The sequence below is a fragment of the Ictidomys tridecemlineatus genome, chromosome 15 (genome assembly GCF_052094955.1).
Source record: "Ictidomys tridecemlineatus isolate mIctTri1 chromosome 15, mIctTri1.hap1, whole genome shotgun sequence".
Classification (NCBI taxonomy): domain Eukaryota; kingdom Metazoa; phylum Chordata; class Mammalia; order Rodentia; family Sciuridae; genus Ictidomys; species Ictidomys tridecemlineatus.
In genome coordinates this window covers 12,405,540-12,423,979 of record NC_135491.1, presented here as the reverse complement: position 1 = coordinate 12,423,979, position 18,440 = coordinate 12,405,540, and the positions used below count along the sequence as shown (strand labels likewise).

At 47.9% G+C, this 18,440-nt stretch overlaps 1 protein-coding gene and 1 non-coding gene across 4 annotated transcripts; one reads left to right on the top strand and one right to left on the bottom strand.

Annotated features, from left to right (window-relative positions):
• Positions 1 to 780: 780 nt before the first annotated feature.
• Positions 781 to 18,201, top strand: LOC101954488 (CEA cell adhesion molecule 1). 3 transcript variants are annotated; one of them, XM_078031992.1, is made up of 9 exons: positions 782 to 961; positions 1,817 to 2,176; positions 5,702 to 5,980; positions 6,496 to 6,750; positions 8,051 to 8,326; positions 13,483 to 13,618; positions 14,527 to 14,579; positions 15,224 to 15,255; positions 16,342 to 18,201. In XM_078031992.1, exons 1-9 carry the CDS (start codon positions 898 to 900, stop codon positions 16,462 to 16,464), a joined length of 1,578 nt encoding a protein of 525 aa, XP_077888118.1. In that variant the 5' UTR covers positions 782 to 897; the 3' UTR covers positions 16,465 to 18,201. The 3 variants fall into 3 exon arrangements, with proteins under 3 accessions (XP_077888119.1, XP_077888121.1, XP_077888118.1); XM_078031993.1 differs by lacking the exon at positions 14,527 to 14,579 and having other exon boundaries at positions 781 to 961; positions 16,342 to 16,473; XM_078031995.1 differs by lacking the exons at positions 5,702 to 5,980; positions 6,496 to 6,750 and having other exon boundaries at positions 781 to 961.
• Positions 16,057 to 16,131, bottom strand: Trnaa-ggc (transfer RNA alanine (anticodon GGC)). Its single transcript has one exon. It is a non-coding gene; the product is annotated as a tRNA-Ala (tRNA).
• Positions 18,202 to 18,440: the final 239 nt, after the last annotated feature.

Sequence of the window (18,440 nt, the reverse complement as noted above, 5' to 3'; positions counted from 1 at the left end):
ACAAACCTGCTCGGCTTCCACTCCTACTCCTTTCTGGGCCTGTGAGGACCCTGCACTGCCAGGGGTCTCTGAGCAGGCTCTGCACCCAGGCATCACCCATGGGGAAAGTCAGGGTGACCACAGGAGAATCACTAGGTAGAGGATAGAGGCCACCCAAGGAAGGCATGGGCAGGCCTGAGACATAGGTCCACCAAACAATGGAGAGGGAGGGTCTCCCTAAAATCTCTCCCTGGGGAACAAGGAGCCCATGATCACCTACCTCCACTACCACAGTCCTCCCCTCCCAGGACACAAAGGGTGTGAAGTCCTGAGATAGCCACTCAGAGGCCAGGCTGGAGACACCAGATATCAAGAGCAGGTCCCCCTCACCAGCCATCACTCAGAGGGCCCCTTTCCTGACCCCAGAGCTTTCTCTGTCCCCTTCCTGCAGGGAGGAAATCCACCTTCCTAGAGCATTTGAGAACATGGGGAAGACACAGGGCTAAATTGGGACTCTCATCATAAAGGAAATATATCCAGGGGTGAGGGACACCAGGGCTTCCCTGGGTGGTGCTGAGAGCCCTGAGGCCAGGACACAGCTGAGGCCAGTGCTGGGTGAGCCACTTCTCTCAGGGGACAGCGTCCCCACCTGCCTTGCTCCTCAGGGTGTGGCATGCAGTAATGAAACCCAACAGGGAAAGCAGAAGGGACAGGAGGCAGGACTGAGAGGGAGGGGACAGAGAGGTTCCTCCACAGAGACCCCGCCCCCAGCCCACGTGACCCAGGAAAGTGCTCCTGCCCTGGGAGGAGGCTGAGCTCAGAGAGGAGCAGGGCAGCAGGGCTGACTGGCCTGGACCTCGGCTTCCCAGCGGCTCTGCAGTGAGCTCCTTCCACAGAGGGGACAGATCAGCAGGGACCATGCAGCCCGCCTCAGCCTGTCCCTGTAGAGGGTGCATCCCCTGGCAGGGGGTCCTGCTGGCAGGTAAGAGGGGACAGTTCCCTGAAAGAGGGTGGGAGGTAGAGCACAGTCTTGCTGGTGCCCCCTGGAGGACACAACCCTCACAGGGGACACAGGGCTTCACTGGGAACCCAATGGGAACAGAACACAAAAGACAGACAAAAGGTCACCAACAGGAAACTCTCAGTGACCTGGAGCTGATGAACGGGGGTGGAAAGCTCAGGGGTTCTCTTTTCCAAGTTACTCACCAGGGGCCATTATATTTTGAAAATCGGTGTTAACAGCTCTGTCAGGGCCACTCTCCAAATAGAAAGATCAGTGGACATTGTCTGCAGCCAGCAGCCTCAGATATTGGCACACAGACACCTGGATGCTCAGGGTGGGGACCCTGCTCTACTCATCCACAGGAGGCTGAGCCTGGTCCAGGCCCTGGGCTACCACAAGGGTCAGACTAGTCTCTGCCTCCTGGAGCTTCCTCTCTAGAGGGCAGGAGGCCAGGCCAGCAAGGAGGTCTGCAGGTGAGGCCAGGTGCTGTGTAGATCTAGGAGGGCAGAGAGCAGGGAAATGTCCACAGGGAAGACCTGGGGTCTGTAAGGAGGTGGTCAGGGGAGGCGGGTACTCAGGGGCCCTGGGTGTGAGCAGGGATCTGAGGGCACTGAGGGGCCAGCCTTGCAGACACCTGGGGAAAGGTGTTCCTAAGACAGGATGACAGTTACAGGGGTCCTGAAGGAATGCAGGTCATGCTGCTGGCCTTGACCCAGGGACAGACATGCACACCACACACCCCAAGGCTGAGGAGTGAGGACTCCTGCTGAGGACGTAGGCCCCAACCAATACGAAGGGCCCAATATTGATGGATATCTCTCTCTTCCCTCCTAGTCTCACTGTTAACCTTCTGGAACCCACACCCCACGGCACAGCTTACTATTGTACCAGTGCCTTTCGATGCTGCTGAAGGGACAGACGTTCTTCTCCTTGTCCACAATGCATCACAGAATACCATAGGCTACAACTGGTTCAAAGGAAAAACCGCAGACATCAGCCATGAAATTATATCATATGTGGTACTCACACAGACAACTAACCCAGGACCTGCATTCAGTGGTGGAGAGAAAATATACTCCAATGGATCCCTGCTGTTACAGAATGTGACACAGAATGACACAGGATTCTACACCCTGCAAACTGTAACTGCCAATGCTAGAGTTGAATTAGCAACTGGAGAGTTCCGTGTACATGGTGAGTGACACTCCAGGCCCTCTGGGTGTTGGAGGGGTTAAGTTCACTGCACACACAGGACCATGAGACATGGACTCTGCCTACCTCCTCCTGTGCATTATGTCCCCACAGTGGAATTGGAGCATTTAGTGTAGGACACACACAGTGCACACAGACTTCAGAAGATCTGAATCCTCTGCCTGAATCCACTGGCAGAGAGCAGGGTGGTCTGGTGGGAGACTCCGCCCAGGCAGAGCAGTCTCACCCCAGCCCCTGTGTCCTTCCCTGGAGCATGGCCCTGAGAAAGACCCTGCAGGAATGAGTCAGGCCTGGCCTGAGGGCCCTGGAGTCCTCACAGCGAAAGTCAGCCCAGGAAGCTCCTGTCCCAGACCTCTGTCCAAGGGTCCTGGTGACCTTGAGACGTGTGGCCAGGATTGGAGTTTGGCTTCCAGTTGAGGGCCGCTGGGGAGCAATGATTTACTGGCCACCTGATCTGGTAGCTCCTGGAGGTGGTCACCAGCCAGGACACAGTCCTAGGAGCCACATCTGGACAAGGGCACCTGGGCATCTCCTTCTCCCAGGACTAGGTGTGGTGAGCACAGAGGGACAGGTGCCTCAGGCCAAGTCAGGTGCCCTGGTGGACTTCTATGAGACTTCACAGAAAGGTCCGTGTCCCCAAGGGGAGGAACAGAGGAAAGAGATGCCCCTGGAGCTCCTGGTCCTCCCGGGACCAGCCCAGGGCGCTATCACTGGGAGGCAGATCAGAGTAGGGGCTTTTTCTTTGAGGGCAGCTCCTCTAAACCAAGGTCAGGTTATTGTGAGTATTTCAAGGTTAATTTATAGACAACATGGTGAACCAGACACCACTTCCCATGTATGCAATAAAGGGAAACTGAGGCACAGGGAACACAGTTGCTGAATCAGGCCATACAGACTATGGGTGGCAGATCAGTGGTGCATGTCAGTCTGCAGCCTGAACCATGTGCTCTGCATGCTGAGGGCCTATTAGGCATCTGTGGACCAGAGACCAGTCATTGGCTAAGGTAGTTTAGTCCTGGGCACTGGCAGCCTGGAGGGGACAGTGTGGTCTGGGAGTGAGAGCAAATGGAGAATAATCAATTTTACTCTGGAACAAAATCACCTTCCTCAACAAAATATCCAGGCCTCCATTCACACAGCCGGTCCACACACTCCCTTGCTGGACTTGAGGTCACATGTTTCCTGGTGTATTGGGTGTAACTCACTCTGGAGCATAAGGGACAGGACTTTCTCACTCCCCACAAGACCCTCCAACCAGCACAGGGCCCAGCGTGTGGCCAACTCTCAATGCTTTTGTGATAAGGGGAGGAGGGATTGTGAATAAACCTTTTCAGAGCCTGGAACCTGCATGTGCAATCCCAGGGGGTTCTGCCACCTGCTCCCTGTCCCTCCTGGAGGCTGAGGCTCTTGCTCCATCCCACCAACCACCTCTCCTGAGGCCACCCAGGAGCCACATCACAGGATGCCCTTAGGGTGGCCGGGCTGTGGAGGGTCTTCAGGGTGGCCCTGGGTCAGTTCTAAGGCAGCCATGAGGCTCTTGGACCTGGGGATTTAAGTCACTGTACCCCGACTGCTCCCTGCCATGGCGATTCTGGCTGTCTTGATCCTGCCTGTCTGTCCTCTCCCTCCTTCTCATTCAGGCAGGACTGGCCCTGCCCTGCACAATGAGCCATGCCCTTCCCTCCTCGCACTAATGGCCATCTGTCCTGTCCACTTCCTGCCAACACCTGGGGCCAGGCCCCCTCCTGGCCATAATAAAGGGCACAGAAACAGTCGAGGCAGGTGCTCCTGTCAGGCTGCATCAGGGGCAATGACCCGACTGTGAAGGAGGCCCCACTGTGTCCCATCCAGGGCTCTTTCCTTCCATGACAATGACATGTGAAATAGGCCAGGACACAGGCCTGAGCATCTCCCCCATCTACTCTCTGCACTGACTCAGCGAGGGGGGCAGAGGCAGGACAGGGCGGCAAGCCCCTAGGTCCCAGGCTCCTTACACCCAGATGACTGGTGGCTCCATCCTGGTCCCTAAGTGGGGCTCACGCTCCTCCAGTTATTCCCAGGACCTTCCGCATGGGGGAGCTGGACTGAACGGTGCTGTCTCAGAGGCTGTCTATTCCATATGTGCCTGTGTCCCCATGAGGACACCATCACCACAAGGGAGGTCTGTCCCCACATGGTGTGATGCTCCAGCCATGGTCACTTACATTGGGCTCTAGGCTCCAATTTGGATCAATTTGATGATCTCACTGCACTTCCTGGGGTGAAAAGAACAGGAAGAAGGCATTCCACAGGCCTGTGTCAGGTGCTTCCCCACTTTGCCTGAGTCTCCACAGCAATTGGGAACATAGACTTCTAGATTGATTAACATGTTCAATAATACTTCTCTGAGTTTGGTGTTGTGCCCCATTTTATATAACAGAGACCCTCAGATGTCCCCTCTGACCATTCAGTCCTCCACCAGGACCCACAGGTCTCTCCTTACTCAGGAGGCTGCTGGTTTCAAACTGACCTTAGAATCTGCCTTGGGTCATAATGTGACCCCTCAGGACTTCAGAGTTCAGTCTAAGATACTGTGCTCCTTAGAGAAATATTTCTTTCAGAAAGGAGTCTTAGATCCTGGGTATTAAACACTATTTTCCCATATGGAAAACTTTAACATCCCCCATTTCTACCCCAGGTCTGCCACACACAAGCCCACGAGAGCCTTATTTTCAGCAAGGTCCTGGTCCCCTCATTCCACTTCTTAGTGCTAAAGTGTTTGGAACCATCCACTGGTCTCTCAGGACCATTCCACATGCCTCACCTGCTCTCTGCAGGGGGAGAAGGGATGTAAAGTCCAAGGACAGGAACATGATTCTGCTCTAAACCTTGTCTGTCCCCCTCACTCTAGAGCATTCTTTGGACTCATGCTTTGCCTTTCAGGTGTCACTGGCTCCTGTCAGTCACCAGAAAACACCTGAGCAGAACTGCCCCCCTTCTGGCCCCAGCCTGACCACCAAACTGAATTCCAACCTTGCCCCTATATCTTGGTTTCTGTCCACACACCCCATTCTCACATCAGGCTATGGGGTCTTTTTGGGGTTTAGGCACAATGGGGTGTCCCATCATGACCCACCTCTATGATGGCCTTGACAACCAAAGGCTCAGAGGACACACACGTGGGAGAGCCCTGGAGTCCATATATCTGGAGGGACTGTGCATCTCAAGGCCAGCCAGGGCCAGCAAGAACCAGGAGAGACACAGGGTTGCTAACTCCCAGTCCTGGGTCTGTCCAGGACCAAACTCTGCAATTAAGTGCACCTGTGAGAAACTCTGTGCTTCTCCCAGACACAGCCCAAGGGGCCCCCTCTGATCCCTCAGATCTTCCTGCATCTGCCCAGGATACCCACTCTGCCTGGTTCTTCAGGACTCAGGTTGGTGGGAGGTGAGAGGCCAGTTCAGGTGGAAAGACACCTTTGTGGGGATCACAGGTACCACAGGGCAATCCTCTCTTTGTTGTCTGCACAGAGAAATTACCCAAACCCAACATCACAATCAACAACTCCCAACCCATGGAGGGTGAGGACTCTCTAGCATTAACGTGTGAACCTGAGATTAATTATGCAACCTACCTGTGGAAGATAAACAGTCAGATGATCCTAGATGGTGACAGGCTGAAGCTATTCAACAACAACAGGACTCTCATTTTATTCAATGTCACAAGGAATGACACAGGACCCTATGAGTGTGAAATCCAGAACCCAGTGAGTGCCAACCGCAGTGACCCACTCACCCTGAGTATTTCCTGTGAGTAACTTCTATTCCTCCATTACCCTGGCTGTGAACCCAAACACACAGGGCCAGAGGCTGGGCCACTTAATCCCTCTCTGGTCCAAGTACACAGACCCTCTCTCCTGGGCACCTGGACTGGCTGTGACAATAGCCCCAGGCACATCCAGGCAGGCCCAGCCTTGGGCCATGAATAGGAGGGGAGGGCTTGTGGTTCCATGGGGAGGCCTGGGGTCAGCCACCTGGGACAGAGAAGCAGGGGAATGTCACAGACTAATTTCAGTGAACAAAGGGGGTTTGGTTGAGACTTTCTGTGAGTGTGTATGGTGCTGGGATTTGAACCCAGGGCATCATGCATGCTGGGCAGGTACTGTACCACTGTACTTCCCAACCTAGTTGTGACTTAAAAAAAAAAAAAAAAAAAAAAACAAGGTTGTGACATGGATCAGTAGTTATATTGTGGTCTTCTACAGTCTAGGAACTTCCCCTTCCCTCTGATGATATTACATGTGGCTTTATTCTGTTTGCTCCAGATGGCCCGGATGCCCCCATCATAAACCCCCCAGAATCACATTTCCATTCAGGGACAAATCTCAACCTCTCCTGCCATGCAGACTCTAACCCGCCTGCTCAGTACTTTTGGTTTTTCAATGGGAGGCCCCTGGAATCCACACAAGAGCTCTCAATCCTCAACCTCTCTACAAATAATAGCGGATCCTATGTGTGTGTCGCCCATAACTCTGTCACTAACCTCAATAGGACCACAACCAAGAATATTACCGTCTCTGGTAAGTGGACCCTGGAGCACAGTATCAAGTGCTGGGTGGAGCCTTGATTTTTTTGGAAACAACGTATAAGTTCCTTCCTAGCCTGGCACAAGCAAATCCTGTCCTCACCTGAGCCTCCTGCTCCATCCCAGAGACTCTCCTCTTGCTTCTGACTTCTCATGACCAATCTAGGATCCATGTGGAATGTGGGGAGGGGCTTCTCCCAGACCCAGGAAGTCCTAGGTAGTGAAAGGAGCTTCCCAGAGAGGGGGAGGGGCCTTGAAGTCAAGTCACTTCTTTCTGTCACTAACTTGCCCCTTTCTGTCACCTCTGTGCTTTCTTTTACCTCCTCCGTGAGCATCAAGGAACCTGCATGGCTTGGCAATACGTTCATTATCCTTTTCCCCAAATGACAGGAGTAAAGCCCCCTCAGATGGGGGACGAGCAGCTCTGCTCCTGTCCTGCTCCGACTCCATCTGGGGTGGGAGGGGTGGGTGGAAAGAGGCCTGGGAGGCCTCTCTGGAATCTGGATCAATCATGTGGTCAGTTGGTGCCTCCCAAGTCAGGAGCAGGGGAGGGAAAGAGCCAGCCTGGGGGCAGATGCTTCTGAGTTGTGTCCTGGCTCTGAAGTCCCCAGGTGCATAGGGTTGGGAACACAAGCCCATGTCATGCACCACGGAGAATAGCAGAGATGCACACCTGGAGGGACGGGAGCCTCACCTGAAGAGTCCCTGCGAGGCCGGGCAGGGCAGTGCTGAGAGTATGTGTTTGCAGAGAGGACAAGGTGCCGGGGTTGGTCAACACTGTGACCTTCATCTCCACAGGTTTCTTTCACTGTGATATTTAATCCACAGGCCAGGAAATAAAAGTCCTCTTCAAACTGACAAATCCTGTACATTGGGATTTCTCCAGATACTAAGGTCATGGGCTGGACCATCTTAATTCCCTGACAAATTATTTAATGAATTCTATACACTTTGCCTCTGAATGTAAAGCTACTTCCTGCCTGAGAGCCTGACCTTCTAGAGGCACAGAAAGTACTAGAAAGAGGTTTCACAAGAATGAATGGAAAAATTGTTCTACCTGAGGATGAGCTTGCTGGACAGATCCTATAGAGATGTCCAGGGACCCTCAGGGTGATCTGAGGTTGGAAGGAGGGACAGCACTTTCTTTAAACTGTCATCTGAATGATGACACCCAAACTCTGCAGAGGGTCAGGGCCACCTTCTGGGCCACCTTACACAACTCACTGTGGGCCCTGAGCACTGGCTGAGGTCTCTGAGGAAGGACCACCTCATTGTCCCCTCCTTTTTGTCCACAGAACCAGTGACACCGCCCCACCTCACAGCCAGCAACACCACGGTGGCAGAAGGGGACTCTGTGCAGCTGACCTGCATCCCAAATGACACTGAAATCTCCATCCAGTGGCTCTTGAATAACAAGACCCTGCAAATCACAAACAGGATGCAGCTGTCCCCAAACAACAGCATCCTGACCATAAACCCTGTCCTAAAGATGGATGAGGGAGAGTATCGGTGTCAAGTCTCCAACCCAATCTCTTCCCTAAAGAGCAACCCCATCACACTGACTGTGATCGGTGAGTGACCCTCTGCATCTCCTATATCTTACTGGAGGGATTTCTTTATCAATGGTATACAAAATGGATAAAAGTCACAGGGGAAAGAATATCAATTAAGACACTAAAGCAATAACCAGAATTGCAATGTGGTTCGGAGTTTAGGCTGTCAGTGAAATGTGTAGTCAACTTCTGCATTCATGAGGAACTGCTTCCAGAAGCCCTGCATATACCAAAGGATGCTCTAGAGCCTTATAAAGAATGGCATAGTTCCCAGCAGCTTGGGAAGCTGCCACAGGAGGATCACAAGTTCAAGGCCAGTCTCGGCAACTTAGCAAGGCACTAAGCAACTTAGTGAGACCTTGTCTCAAACAAAAAAATAAAAATAAAAAGGTCTGGAGACTTAGCTCAGTGGTAAAGTGGCCCTGAGTTCAATCCCCAGTACAAAAAATAAATAAGAATGGCATAGTGTTTGTGTATAACCAACATTCTCCCTATTCCGTACACTTTATTTTGAAGTACTAGAAATGGAACCCAGGGCCTAATGCTTACTAGGCAAGAGCTCTAGGTGGATGGATGGGTGGGAAAGAGGCCTGGGAGGCCCATCTGGAATCTGGATCAATCTATATCCAAGCCCTTTTTATTTTTATTTTACTTTTCAGTATTGGGGATAGAACCCAGGGCTTCACACATACTAGGCAAGTGCATTTACAGCTGAGCTGTTATTTTTATCCACAGCCCTTTTATTTTTGAGTCAGACTCTCACTAAATTGCCCAGGATGGCCTCAAACTTTTGATCCTCCTGCCTCAGCCTCCCAAGTAGCTGGGATTCCAGGCATGTACCAACATGCCCAGTAACTTCCATACACCTTAAATCATCTCTAGATTTTTTAAATATCTCCTACAATGTAAATGTTGTATAAATTGTTGTTATACTGTATTATTTAAGGAATAATAACAGAAAAAAAAAACCTCTGTACGTTTTCAGTGAGAACACAATTTTGTTGGACCCTGTTTTCCTTCTGCAGTTGGTTGAATCCACTGGTGTCAAGTCCGTGGACGCAGAGGGCCAGCTGCACTGAGCTTCTTGAGTCTGGCATTTACTCTATGACCTTGCACCAGATTCTTTTCTTTCATTCTTTTTTTTTTTTTTTTTGACAGTACTGACGGTTGGACTCAGGCTAGGCAAGTGGCAAGTGCTCTACCACCAAGTTAAATCCCCATCCCTTTTTATTTTATTTTGAGACAGGGTCTGGCTAAGTTGCCCAGGCTGGCCTCAACTTACAATCCTCCTGCCTCAGCCTCTCAAGTATCAAAACTACAGGTGTGCGCCATGTGTCTGGTTCAAGATTCTTTTCTGTCTGCTTTTCTGTTCACTTTTTTTTTTTTTTTTTTTTGGTGTGTGGTAAAATACACACAACCTAAGATTTGCCATCTTGGCCCCCTTGAAGCATATGATCCAGCTGCATTAACCAGGTTCATATTCTTTTGCAGCCATCACCACTGTCCGTTTCCAGAACTTTCCCATCCTGCTGAGCAGTAGATCTCAAAACATATTCCTCTTGTCTGTCTGAAACTTCAAACCCTCTGACCTCCTTGACCACCCAGTCTCTGGTAACCCCCATTCTGCTTTCTACTTCTAGAAATTCAACATTTGTAGATTCCACATTCAGGTGAGATCCTGCAGGGTCCCGCTTCCTGTTCCCAGTTTATGTCACTTCCTGTGCTGTACAGTGATAGAATGCCCTTTTTTTGAAAGGCTGGCCAGCATTCCACTATGAACATATGCCACCTTTTCTTTATCTGTTCATCCATTGACGGACACTTGGCTATTGGCAATAACATCGCATGAATGTGGGGGTTTACTTCTCTCTCTGACAGACTATTTCAACTCCTTCTGTGCCTATATTGAAAAGTGGAATTGCTGGATTATGTGGTTGATAATGCCCTTGGATGCATAGAATGTTTCAGCTCTCATGAGGTCCAATTTATCTGGTTTTTATTTCTATGAATACTTTTGGTGTCATAGCTAAGAAAACACTGTCAAAGCCAATATCATGAAGCATTCATACTACATTTTCTTCTAAGATTTTTATAATTTTAGCTCTTATATTTAGATCTAATGATCCATTTGGAATTAATTTTTATAGATGATATCAGACAAAGACTCAGATTCATATTTTTTTTAAAAAAATATACTACTTTGTTTTAATAAATGCTTGTTTATTTAGTTTTATTTTTGTGGTGCTGGGGATGGAACCCAGTGCCTCATACTTGTTAGGCAAGCACTCTACAACTTAGCCACAACCCCAGCCCTTCAGATTCATTCTTTTGCATAGATATCCATCTTCTCAACATCATTTATTGAAAAGATCCTTTTCCCCATTGGACAGTATTAGCAGCTTCATCAAAATCATCTGGCCACAGGGGTGTAATTATATGGAAAGAATAACTTCTAATGTTCTATAGCACAGTTGGATGGCTGTGTTTGACTACAATTAATTCTAAATTTCAAAATATCTAGCAAAGATGATTTCAAATGTTCCCAACACATAAAAATGATATTAATCTATATGTCTTTATACCAGTAGTATACTTTTTTGGTAACTTTAGTATTGTACTAAATATTGATTCTTGCAAGTTTGGGCTATTTGGGGTCCCTTGGTAATCCAAATGAATTTTTAGGATAGATTTTTCTATTTCTGCAAAAAAAATGTCCCTGGGACTTTGGCAGACTCATATTGACTGTATAGATCACTTTAGGTAGTACTGTCATCTTGACTTCCAAATCATGAACATAGGATGTCTTTCCATTTATTTATGTCTTCTTTAATCTTTTTTTTTTCTTCCCAGCAATGTTTTGTAGTTTTCTGGGTAAAAGTCTTTCATCACATTGGTGAAGTTTATTTCTACATATTTCATTCTTTTTGATGCTCTTATAAATGGATTTTTTTAAAGTTTCCTTTTGGATCATTAGTATGTAGAAATACACAATTGTGGGCTGGGGATGTGGCTCAAGCGGTAGCGCGCTCGCCTGGCATGCGTGCGGCCCGGGTTCGATCCTCAGCACCACATACCAACAAAGATGTTGTGTCCGCCGAGAACTAAAAAATAAATATTAAAAATTCTCTCTCTCTCTCTCTCTCTCCTCTCTCACTCTCTCTTTAAAAAAAAAAGAAATACACAATTGTTGCATTGCATATTGATTTCATTAGCCTGCAACTTTGCTGAATTTGCTTATTAGTCTTAACAGTTTGTGGAATCTTTAGGATTTTCTACATATAAGTTAATGTCATTTGCAAACAGAGATTTTACTTCTTTCTAAGATGTCCTTTCTTTCTTTCTTTCTTTCTTCTTTCTTTCTTTCTTTCTTTTTCCTAATTGCTCTGGATAGGACTTCTAATACTAAGTTGAATAGAACTGGTAAAAGCAAGCATCATTGTATTTTTCCTGATATAGATGGAAAGCTTTTAGCCTTTTTCCGTGGAGGACAATGCCAGCTTGAGCTTTCCATATACAGCCTTTACTATACTGAAGTGGTTTTCTCTACCTTTTTTTTTAAGTCTTTAATTTATTTATCTTTAATCTGTGCTTTCCTCCTGCTACTAGGTTTGGGTTTAATTTGTTCCTTTTCTATACCCTTAAGTTATAAAGCTAGATTGTTGATTTGAGATCTTTTTTTTAATGCAAGAATTTATACCTATACACTTCTTGCACAAGATTCTTAACTTCCTTGAACCTTGGATTCCTCAACTGAAAATTGCAAAAAAATACTTGCTTCATGGTATTATTTTAAAGATTGAATATAATAATCAATTTACCCTTCAGCAAAATGCCACACAGAGAAGAAATGTTCCATAAATGTTAGCTTCTATTACTACTATCACCCTTAGCCTTAAGGTCAGGTAGCCAGATCCACCTCTTATTAGCCACATGAATTTAAGTAAGCCTTTTCACCACTTTGAGTCTCAGTTTTTTCATTCATAAAATGGAAATAATGTCTATCTGACAGGTCACTAGTCTGTTGTTGTTGTTGTTGTTGTTGCATTGTTTTCAATTTTTTTTTAGACAGGGTCTTACAGGTTGTGAAGCTGGCCTCCAAATTGAGATCTTCCTGCCGTGACCTCCCCATCACTGGGTCCCAATCACTGGGTTTACAGGCTTGCGCCACTGTGCCCAGCTATTTGACAAGCTTATAGTGTAGATCAAATGAGATACATACCAAGTATTTAGCACAGGGTCTCCATACCGGTAGACAACAGTAGCATTAGCCATCAGCCTTGAGTTAACTGGTGAAGGCTATACCTAAAATAGTTGCTGCAGAAATAAAGAAGAAACAGATGCAGAAAGTATTATATTTGGGCGGGGGGGGGGCCGTGTTACACAAAAAACAAAACCACTGGGACTTGGTTACTGCCCAAACATGGGAAAGATAAGAAGGAAGTTAAGTGCAGACTTTTGAGCCTGGTGTTGGTTTTCATCTCCTGAGATGCAGCCAGGAGGGGGTTAGGGTTAGGGTTAGGGTTAGGGTTAGGGTTAGGAAAGTGGAACAAGACGGGGAGGAGCCTGGGAAAGGCCTCAGACCACAGGGCAGAGCTGATCCCCGGGAGGAGGCTGGGAGGAGGAGGAAGTGTTGGGAGGCAGTGGGGTTCTAAAGAGTTTCTAAAGAGGCCAGTGGGGAGTTCTCAAGACTCACCCATCAGAGGAAAGCCTCATCTTGCAAAATTGGGCTTCCTTTCCAACTCTACAGGGGGCCATGGGAAGCTGGGACTCCTGCACACATGGAGGTGGATTCCGAGTGCTCCCATCTGGGCTTTCTGTCCATTACGGAGACCTGAGAGGCACATAATCGTGGCTCCCATAATTTCGAGGCCAAGGAAAAATGCACCCCTGAAAGGGTTGGCAGTCGTACAAAAATAGCAACTGCCTTTCCCAGGTTTCCAATGCCTTCAAATGACTGCCAACAGGGCAGCATGGAATTGAAGGGAGACGGATCACCAACCAGAAACAGGGACTAGAGGAAAGATTGTGAGGATGTAGTATGCTGATCACCTCCCAGCACCTTCCACAGAAATGCATCCCTCAAGGAACAGAGACTACTTGGTGCAAGGCGTTCCCCAAAGCACTCCCTCAGTAAAATCACTTCACCTTCATTTCTTCTTCTCTTTTCTTAACAGCTAGCCCAGGCGGAGATGACAACAACAACCAACCGCTCTCACCTGGGGCCATTGCCGGCATTGTGATTGGAGTCTTGGCTGGAGTGGGGCTGATAGCAGGCCTGGGGTATTTCCTGTTTTTCAGGAAGACTGGCGGGTATGGTGCCTTTCCTCTTCTTCCATGTTCTCCAAGGCCAACTGCCACGCTTGGGAGAGGGGAAGACTTCTTTACCTCCATCTCTGGGACTGGATCTCCTTCCCTTTCCTGAACTCCTCCTTCTCGGCACTCATTCCTGTGGGTGGTGGCTCTCCCTGCCTTCCTGCTCCCTGCCCTCCCTCTTGGACATGGTTATCCCCATCCCCATCCAGTTCGGAGGAACAGATCTAATTATGTTCCCCTGTCATCCCCCATCAGGAAGCCAAGGTCCAAGAAGGAAAACACAGGAAGAAATGAAAGGAGTATTATTAGGAGAAAGCAAATTACATGCAGCTGGAGATGGGAAGGACAGGACAGGAGGAGAATCTAAGAGAAAGTGGGAAGAACCAAAGTCCTCTTGGACAATAAATAAAGTGGGGGGGGGGTCAATAAGCCAGAATCGAGGATCATGGGTTCGAAGCCAGCCTCAGCAACTTAAAGGAAGGCTATAAGCAACCTGACTCAAAATAAAAAATAGAAAGGGCTGGGGATATGTCTCAGTGGTTAAGTGCCCCTGGATTCAATCCCTGGTACCAAAAAGAAAGAAAGAAAAGAATAGACCTGTGCAGCAGGAGATGTAGCTCAGTGGTAGAGTAGTTTGTACTGGGTTTGGTCTCCAGCACCAGAAAAAGAAGAGAAAAAAAAAATAGACCAAAGTGTGAACATCCAGCAAACGGGAAAAAAGTAAGCACCAAAGGAATAGTGGTTATGTTGAAGACTGAGGTCCTCAAAGGGTCAGCAGGACCAACCCAGTGTGAATGGACATCAAGGATCGCCAAAGAAATTTCTGCTAACCGTGTCCTTCCTAACTCAGGGAGCAAAAGTCCTGTGCTTGAGAATAGCAGTCACAGTGTCTGATATTTGTTTAGGGCAAGCGACCAGCACGATCTCACAGAGCACATACCCTCAGCCTCCAACCACAGTAAGTAAAGCTGCTTGCCCAGTGAGAACCGTCTGCTTCATGTGTGCCCTGCAGGAAATGCCATAGTCATAGGCCACTCCCTCCCTTCTGAGTTCTGACAGAGGAGGTCTCCCCTGCCCAACCCGAAATTGGCATAGGTTCTCACACCCTTCCCAGCCACAACAGTGTCTTGAGACCTGGCCCCTGAGACAGGTTAGGCAGGCCTGAGTCAACCACAGTTCCAGGAGCCATTCCCTCCCCGCTCCCTCCTTCCCTTCCTGCTCTACTAGGGATGTGGGCATTTATTCTCCCTTGGTGAGACTTTCCTTGTCTTGTGAGTGTGCTGGGTGCTGCGGGTCTCAACATCCCTCCTTGCCACGGGAGCATGTTACTGAGAAACACATCTGTGCGAAAAATCAAGCCTTGAGAGCTGGTAGACGGGGTGGACAGAGGCCTCCTTGGCTCCACCCGTCTTCCTCTGGTACTAGTGTGCTGGGTCTAAACCACAGACCCCAAGGGAAGCAGATTCCTTAATGGATGGTGGGCCACCTCCCTCAGCTCCCCACCCCCAACCACCATGGCCTGCCACCTCCTTCAGGTAGAAGCGCAAGGCCTTCATCAGCTCCGAGTTCCCTTGGTTGGTAACTCCTCTTTTGTTTCCTCAGGTCCGGACCCCTCTGACCACTCTCCTGACAAGGTAAGCACAGCCCGTTTGCTGGCTCATGTTCCCCTGGAGAGAACGGAGTATTCTTGGGGACAAAATGTGAGACCAAGTCTGGGTCTAAGTTCTTCAATGCAACAACAAAGAAATATTGGTTAGTCACGAGTCCACCCCAAGGCGAGAATATGTCCTTTGCAATTGTCCCCATCCTGCATTTAAACCCTGGTGGCAACTCTCAGCTCTGTGCACCCTTGACAGGTTACTTAACCTCTTTAATCTTCAGTTTTCTCACCAGTAAAATGGGCATTCTGCCCACTTCAATAAGCTAAAAGGATTAAGGAGTTAAGTACATAAAACACCCCATACACTTCCCAGCACAAGGAAGGCACCCATCCTTCTCCCATGCCTACTTCAAACAGGTCCTGCTCTTACTAGCAAAGGGGAGTTCCATTCTAATGGATCTGAGGTTTGGCTCCTTTATTTTATAATCATTTTTACAGAATTTTTCTCATCTTAACCTTTCAATTGAGTGCACACGAATACTGAAAAGTACTGAAGTCATAAGTGATTTTTACCACACGTGATCTTTCACAAGGGGAACACACCCATGTCTGCAGTACCTGAATCCAGACACTCCGTGGTCATCTCCTTGCCCCCAAGAAGAATCCTTCTAGTCATTTCCCTACGAGATAGACCTCTGCCCAGATTGAAAGCACCGGAAATCAGGGTGCCGCATATCCCTTATGCATCTGGTTTCATTCAGCATTGTCTTGTGAGACAATTCATCCACAATTGTACATATTTGTGGTTTATTATTATTTTTAATTTTTTTTTTTTTGCAATGCTGGGAATCGAACCCAGGGCCTCAGCATGCCAGGCAAGTGCTCTACCACTGAGCCACATTCTCACTGCCGGGGTATGGTATTCCATTGTATCAACACTGTCATCCGCCTCTTCTAACCATTATTCATGAGGATGCTAGCAAGCAGAAAACCAGTAACCAAAGTCCCCTGCCAAAGCTAAATGTCCAGAAGAGGTGGCCACGCAGTGCGGTTGAGTCCCATCAGCCAGGGTAACACTCTGACCTGTGGCACTGAGCTGATTGCTGTTTCTACTTTCCAGGGGGATGATGTTGCTTATTCTTCTCTGAACTTCAACATCCAGGAACTAACACAACCGTCTTCACCCACCTCCCCGTCCCCGACAGCCACAGAAACTGTTTACTCTGAATTGAAAAAGAAGTAATGCAACCTGTTCTGCTCGCTGCACTGGTGATGTGCTCCAAGTCTCAGCACCCTCACTAGGAGATCTCTTGGGGGGGAGGGGGGAAGAAGTCCCTCCCCACCCCATTACACACCTCCCTTCTGTGTCAACAAATGGAAAGAACATCCGGGAGTGTTCGGGCACACCAATCTTCCTTCTTGTTGAAATTTGGCAAAGTAGACTTTGGGAGAGAATTGAAGGACCTTCCTGTCCCTCCGGGCTTCCTGACCTAGACTTGTTTTAAATTTACTTATCCAGAGTGTACCAATTCCTTCCCAACCCAGTCCTGACCTATCAGATTCTAACCTGAATTTTCCATAACCTTGAGAGTTATGTCCTTTTCCACTTAATTACTTATGCCAGAAAAAAAGAGAGAGAGAAAGTAAAAGCGGTAGTAGTGGCTTTTCCATTCTCTCCAAAACCCACCATCCACAGGAAAATCTAATATATAACCAGTAGTGACCTGGGAAATTCTATAACTTTGTCCACTGTCAGGGTCGCTTACCTACAGGACCAGGGTCTGAGCACCTTGCTGCTTAGCTAGAATACCACCTAAGCCCTTTGGCAGAAATGTTTCCAGAGAACCCACCAGAAACAACTGGAAAAATATCTGCCAAGGTCCATAGGTGATTCCTTAAAAAAAAAAAAATGCAAAAATCACACCTATGCCTTTAATATCTGGATGGGTGTTATTCAAGGAAGTGCCCAGAAAAGAAGAGATTTTAGCTTTTGCAGGGGGGAAAGAAAGCTTTTCATAGACAACCTGCTGAGAACTTGGAAAAGGAGTAGAGAGCTACTCTTCATAAATTATTTAAATTTTTGTTGAAGAATGTGTAATTGGAGGGTATTGGGAGTTTTTTTTTTTTCCTCCTTTTCTGATACTTTCTACCATTTTAATCTTTGTAACTGCTTACTTATGTGAATGGAATTATTCTTACTGGGCTTAGCTGTGTAGGCTGATCAGACCGCCTGAGGTTAAAGAAGCCACCAAAATGTCAACAGCCCTTGGCCAGAAGCCTCTGTGGCTTTTTTGACAAGAGCTCCAAATAGAAAACAAGAAGAGGCTTTCCTCATTCGTGCCAGGAATGGACAAGACACCAGCTCCTTCTCCATATTTCTGCCCGTGTGTTCTGTCGCTGTCTGCTGGCGTCCCTTAGGGTGTTTGGTCCTTAAAAAATGGGAGCCTCTAAAGGGAACATCACTGCTCATACCAATGCGTGGTTCATGACCCAGAAAGCTGCACTGGTGCTAGTGCCCTTGGGACATAAGGGCTGTGAGAGGGGGTTAGGCCATAGTGGGGGATAAGCTGGCCCTGGATTTTCTGCTCTGAAACTTATCTTTTCTCATATAGGGTCAATGAGTCCCCATGTGTCTTAAGATAAAAATGAAAGACAGGAAAAGGAAAGGCAAATGTGCTTCTCATGCAGTCTTCTTCTACACAGATGGACTCTCTTTGGGGCTATGAAGGGAAAGGTTGTATTTGATATTTGCTGCTTGATCTCCTGCTCTGCCTAACAGGCCTCCTCCAAGAGAATTCACTGGGAATTCTCCTACTCAGGTACCTCTTCAGGGATTTCCAGCCCTGACAGAGACTGTATATAGTTTCCCTCATCCATCCTGTGCTGGGTTATTTAATCTTGCCAGACTAAGGCCACTTCTGAATTATTTGTAAAATTTGCTCTATATTTATAATAAAATCATGTATCTATCAGACTTTCATATGCTGTCTCGTGGTTGGTACTACTTTAGACAACGCAAGTTTGCAGACAAAAAAGATTGCCCGTAGGTACACCTATTTTTAGGTCAATGGGTATCTGATGCAGCGATCAGAATTAGCTAAATTCATTTGCATATTTGCTAACAAAGTGAGCACATCTGGGAGCCACAGGTCACAGTTCTAACCTGCCTGGAAGGAATGTGGATCTTCTTCTGGGAGAGGAAATGCCATCAGGAGTAAC

What these genes read in the sequence shown, in the direction of transcription:
- LOC101954488 (XM_078031992.1), top strand. Translation starts at nt 898, where the DNA reads ATGCAGCCCGCCTCAGCCTGTCCCTGTAGAGGGTGCATCCCCTGGCAG. An exon ending in ACTCACCCTGAGTATTTCCT is followed by an intron (nt 5,981 to 6,495) that starts GTGAGTAACTTC and finishes TGTTTGCTCCAG; the next exon opens with ATGGCCCGGATGCCCCCATC. An exon ending in CTGACCACTCTCCTGACAAG is followed by an intron (nt 15,256 to 16,341) that starts GTAAGCACAGCC and finishes TCTACTTTCCAG; the next exon opens with GGGGATGATGTTGCTTATTC.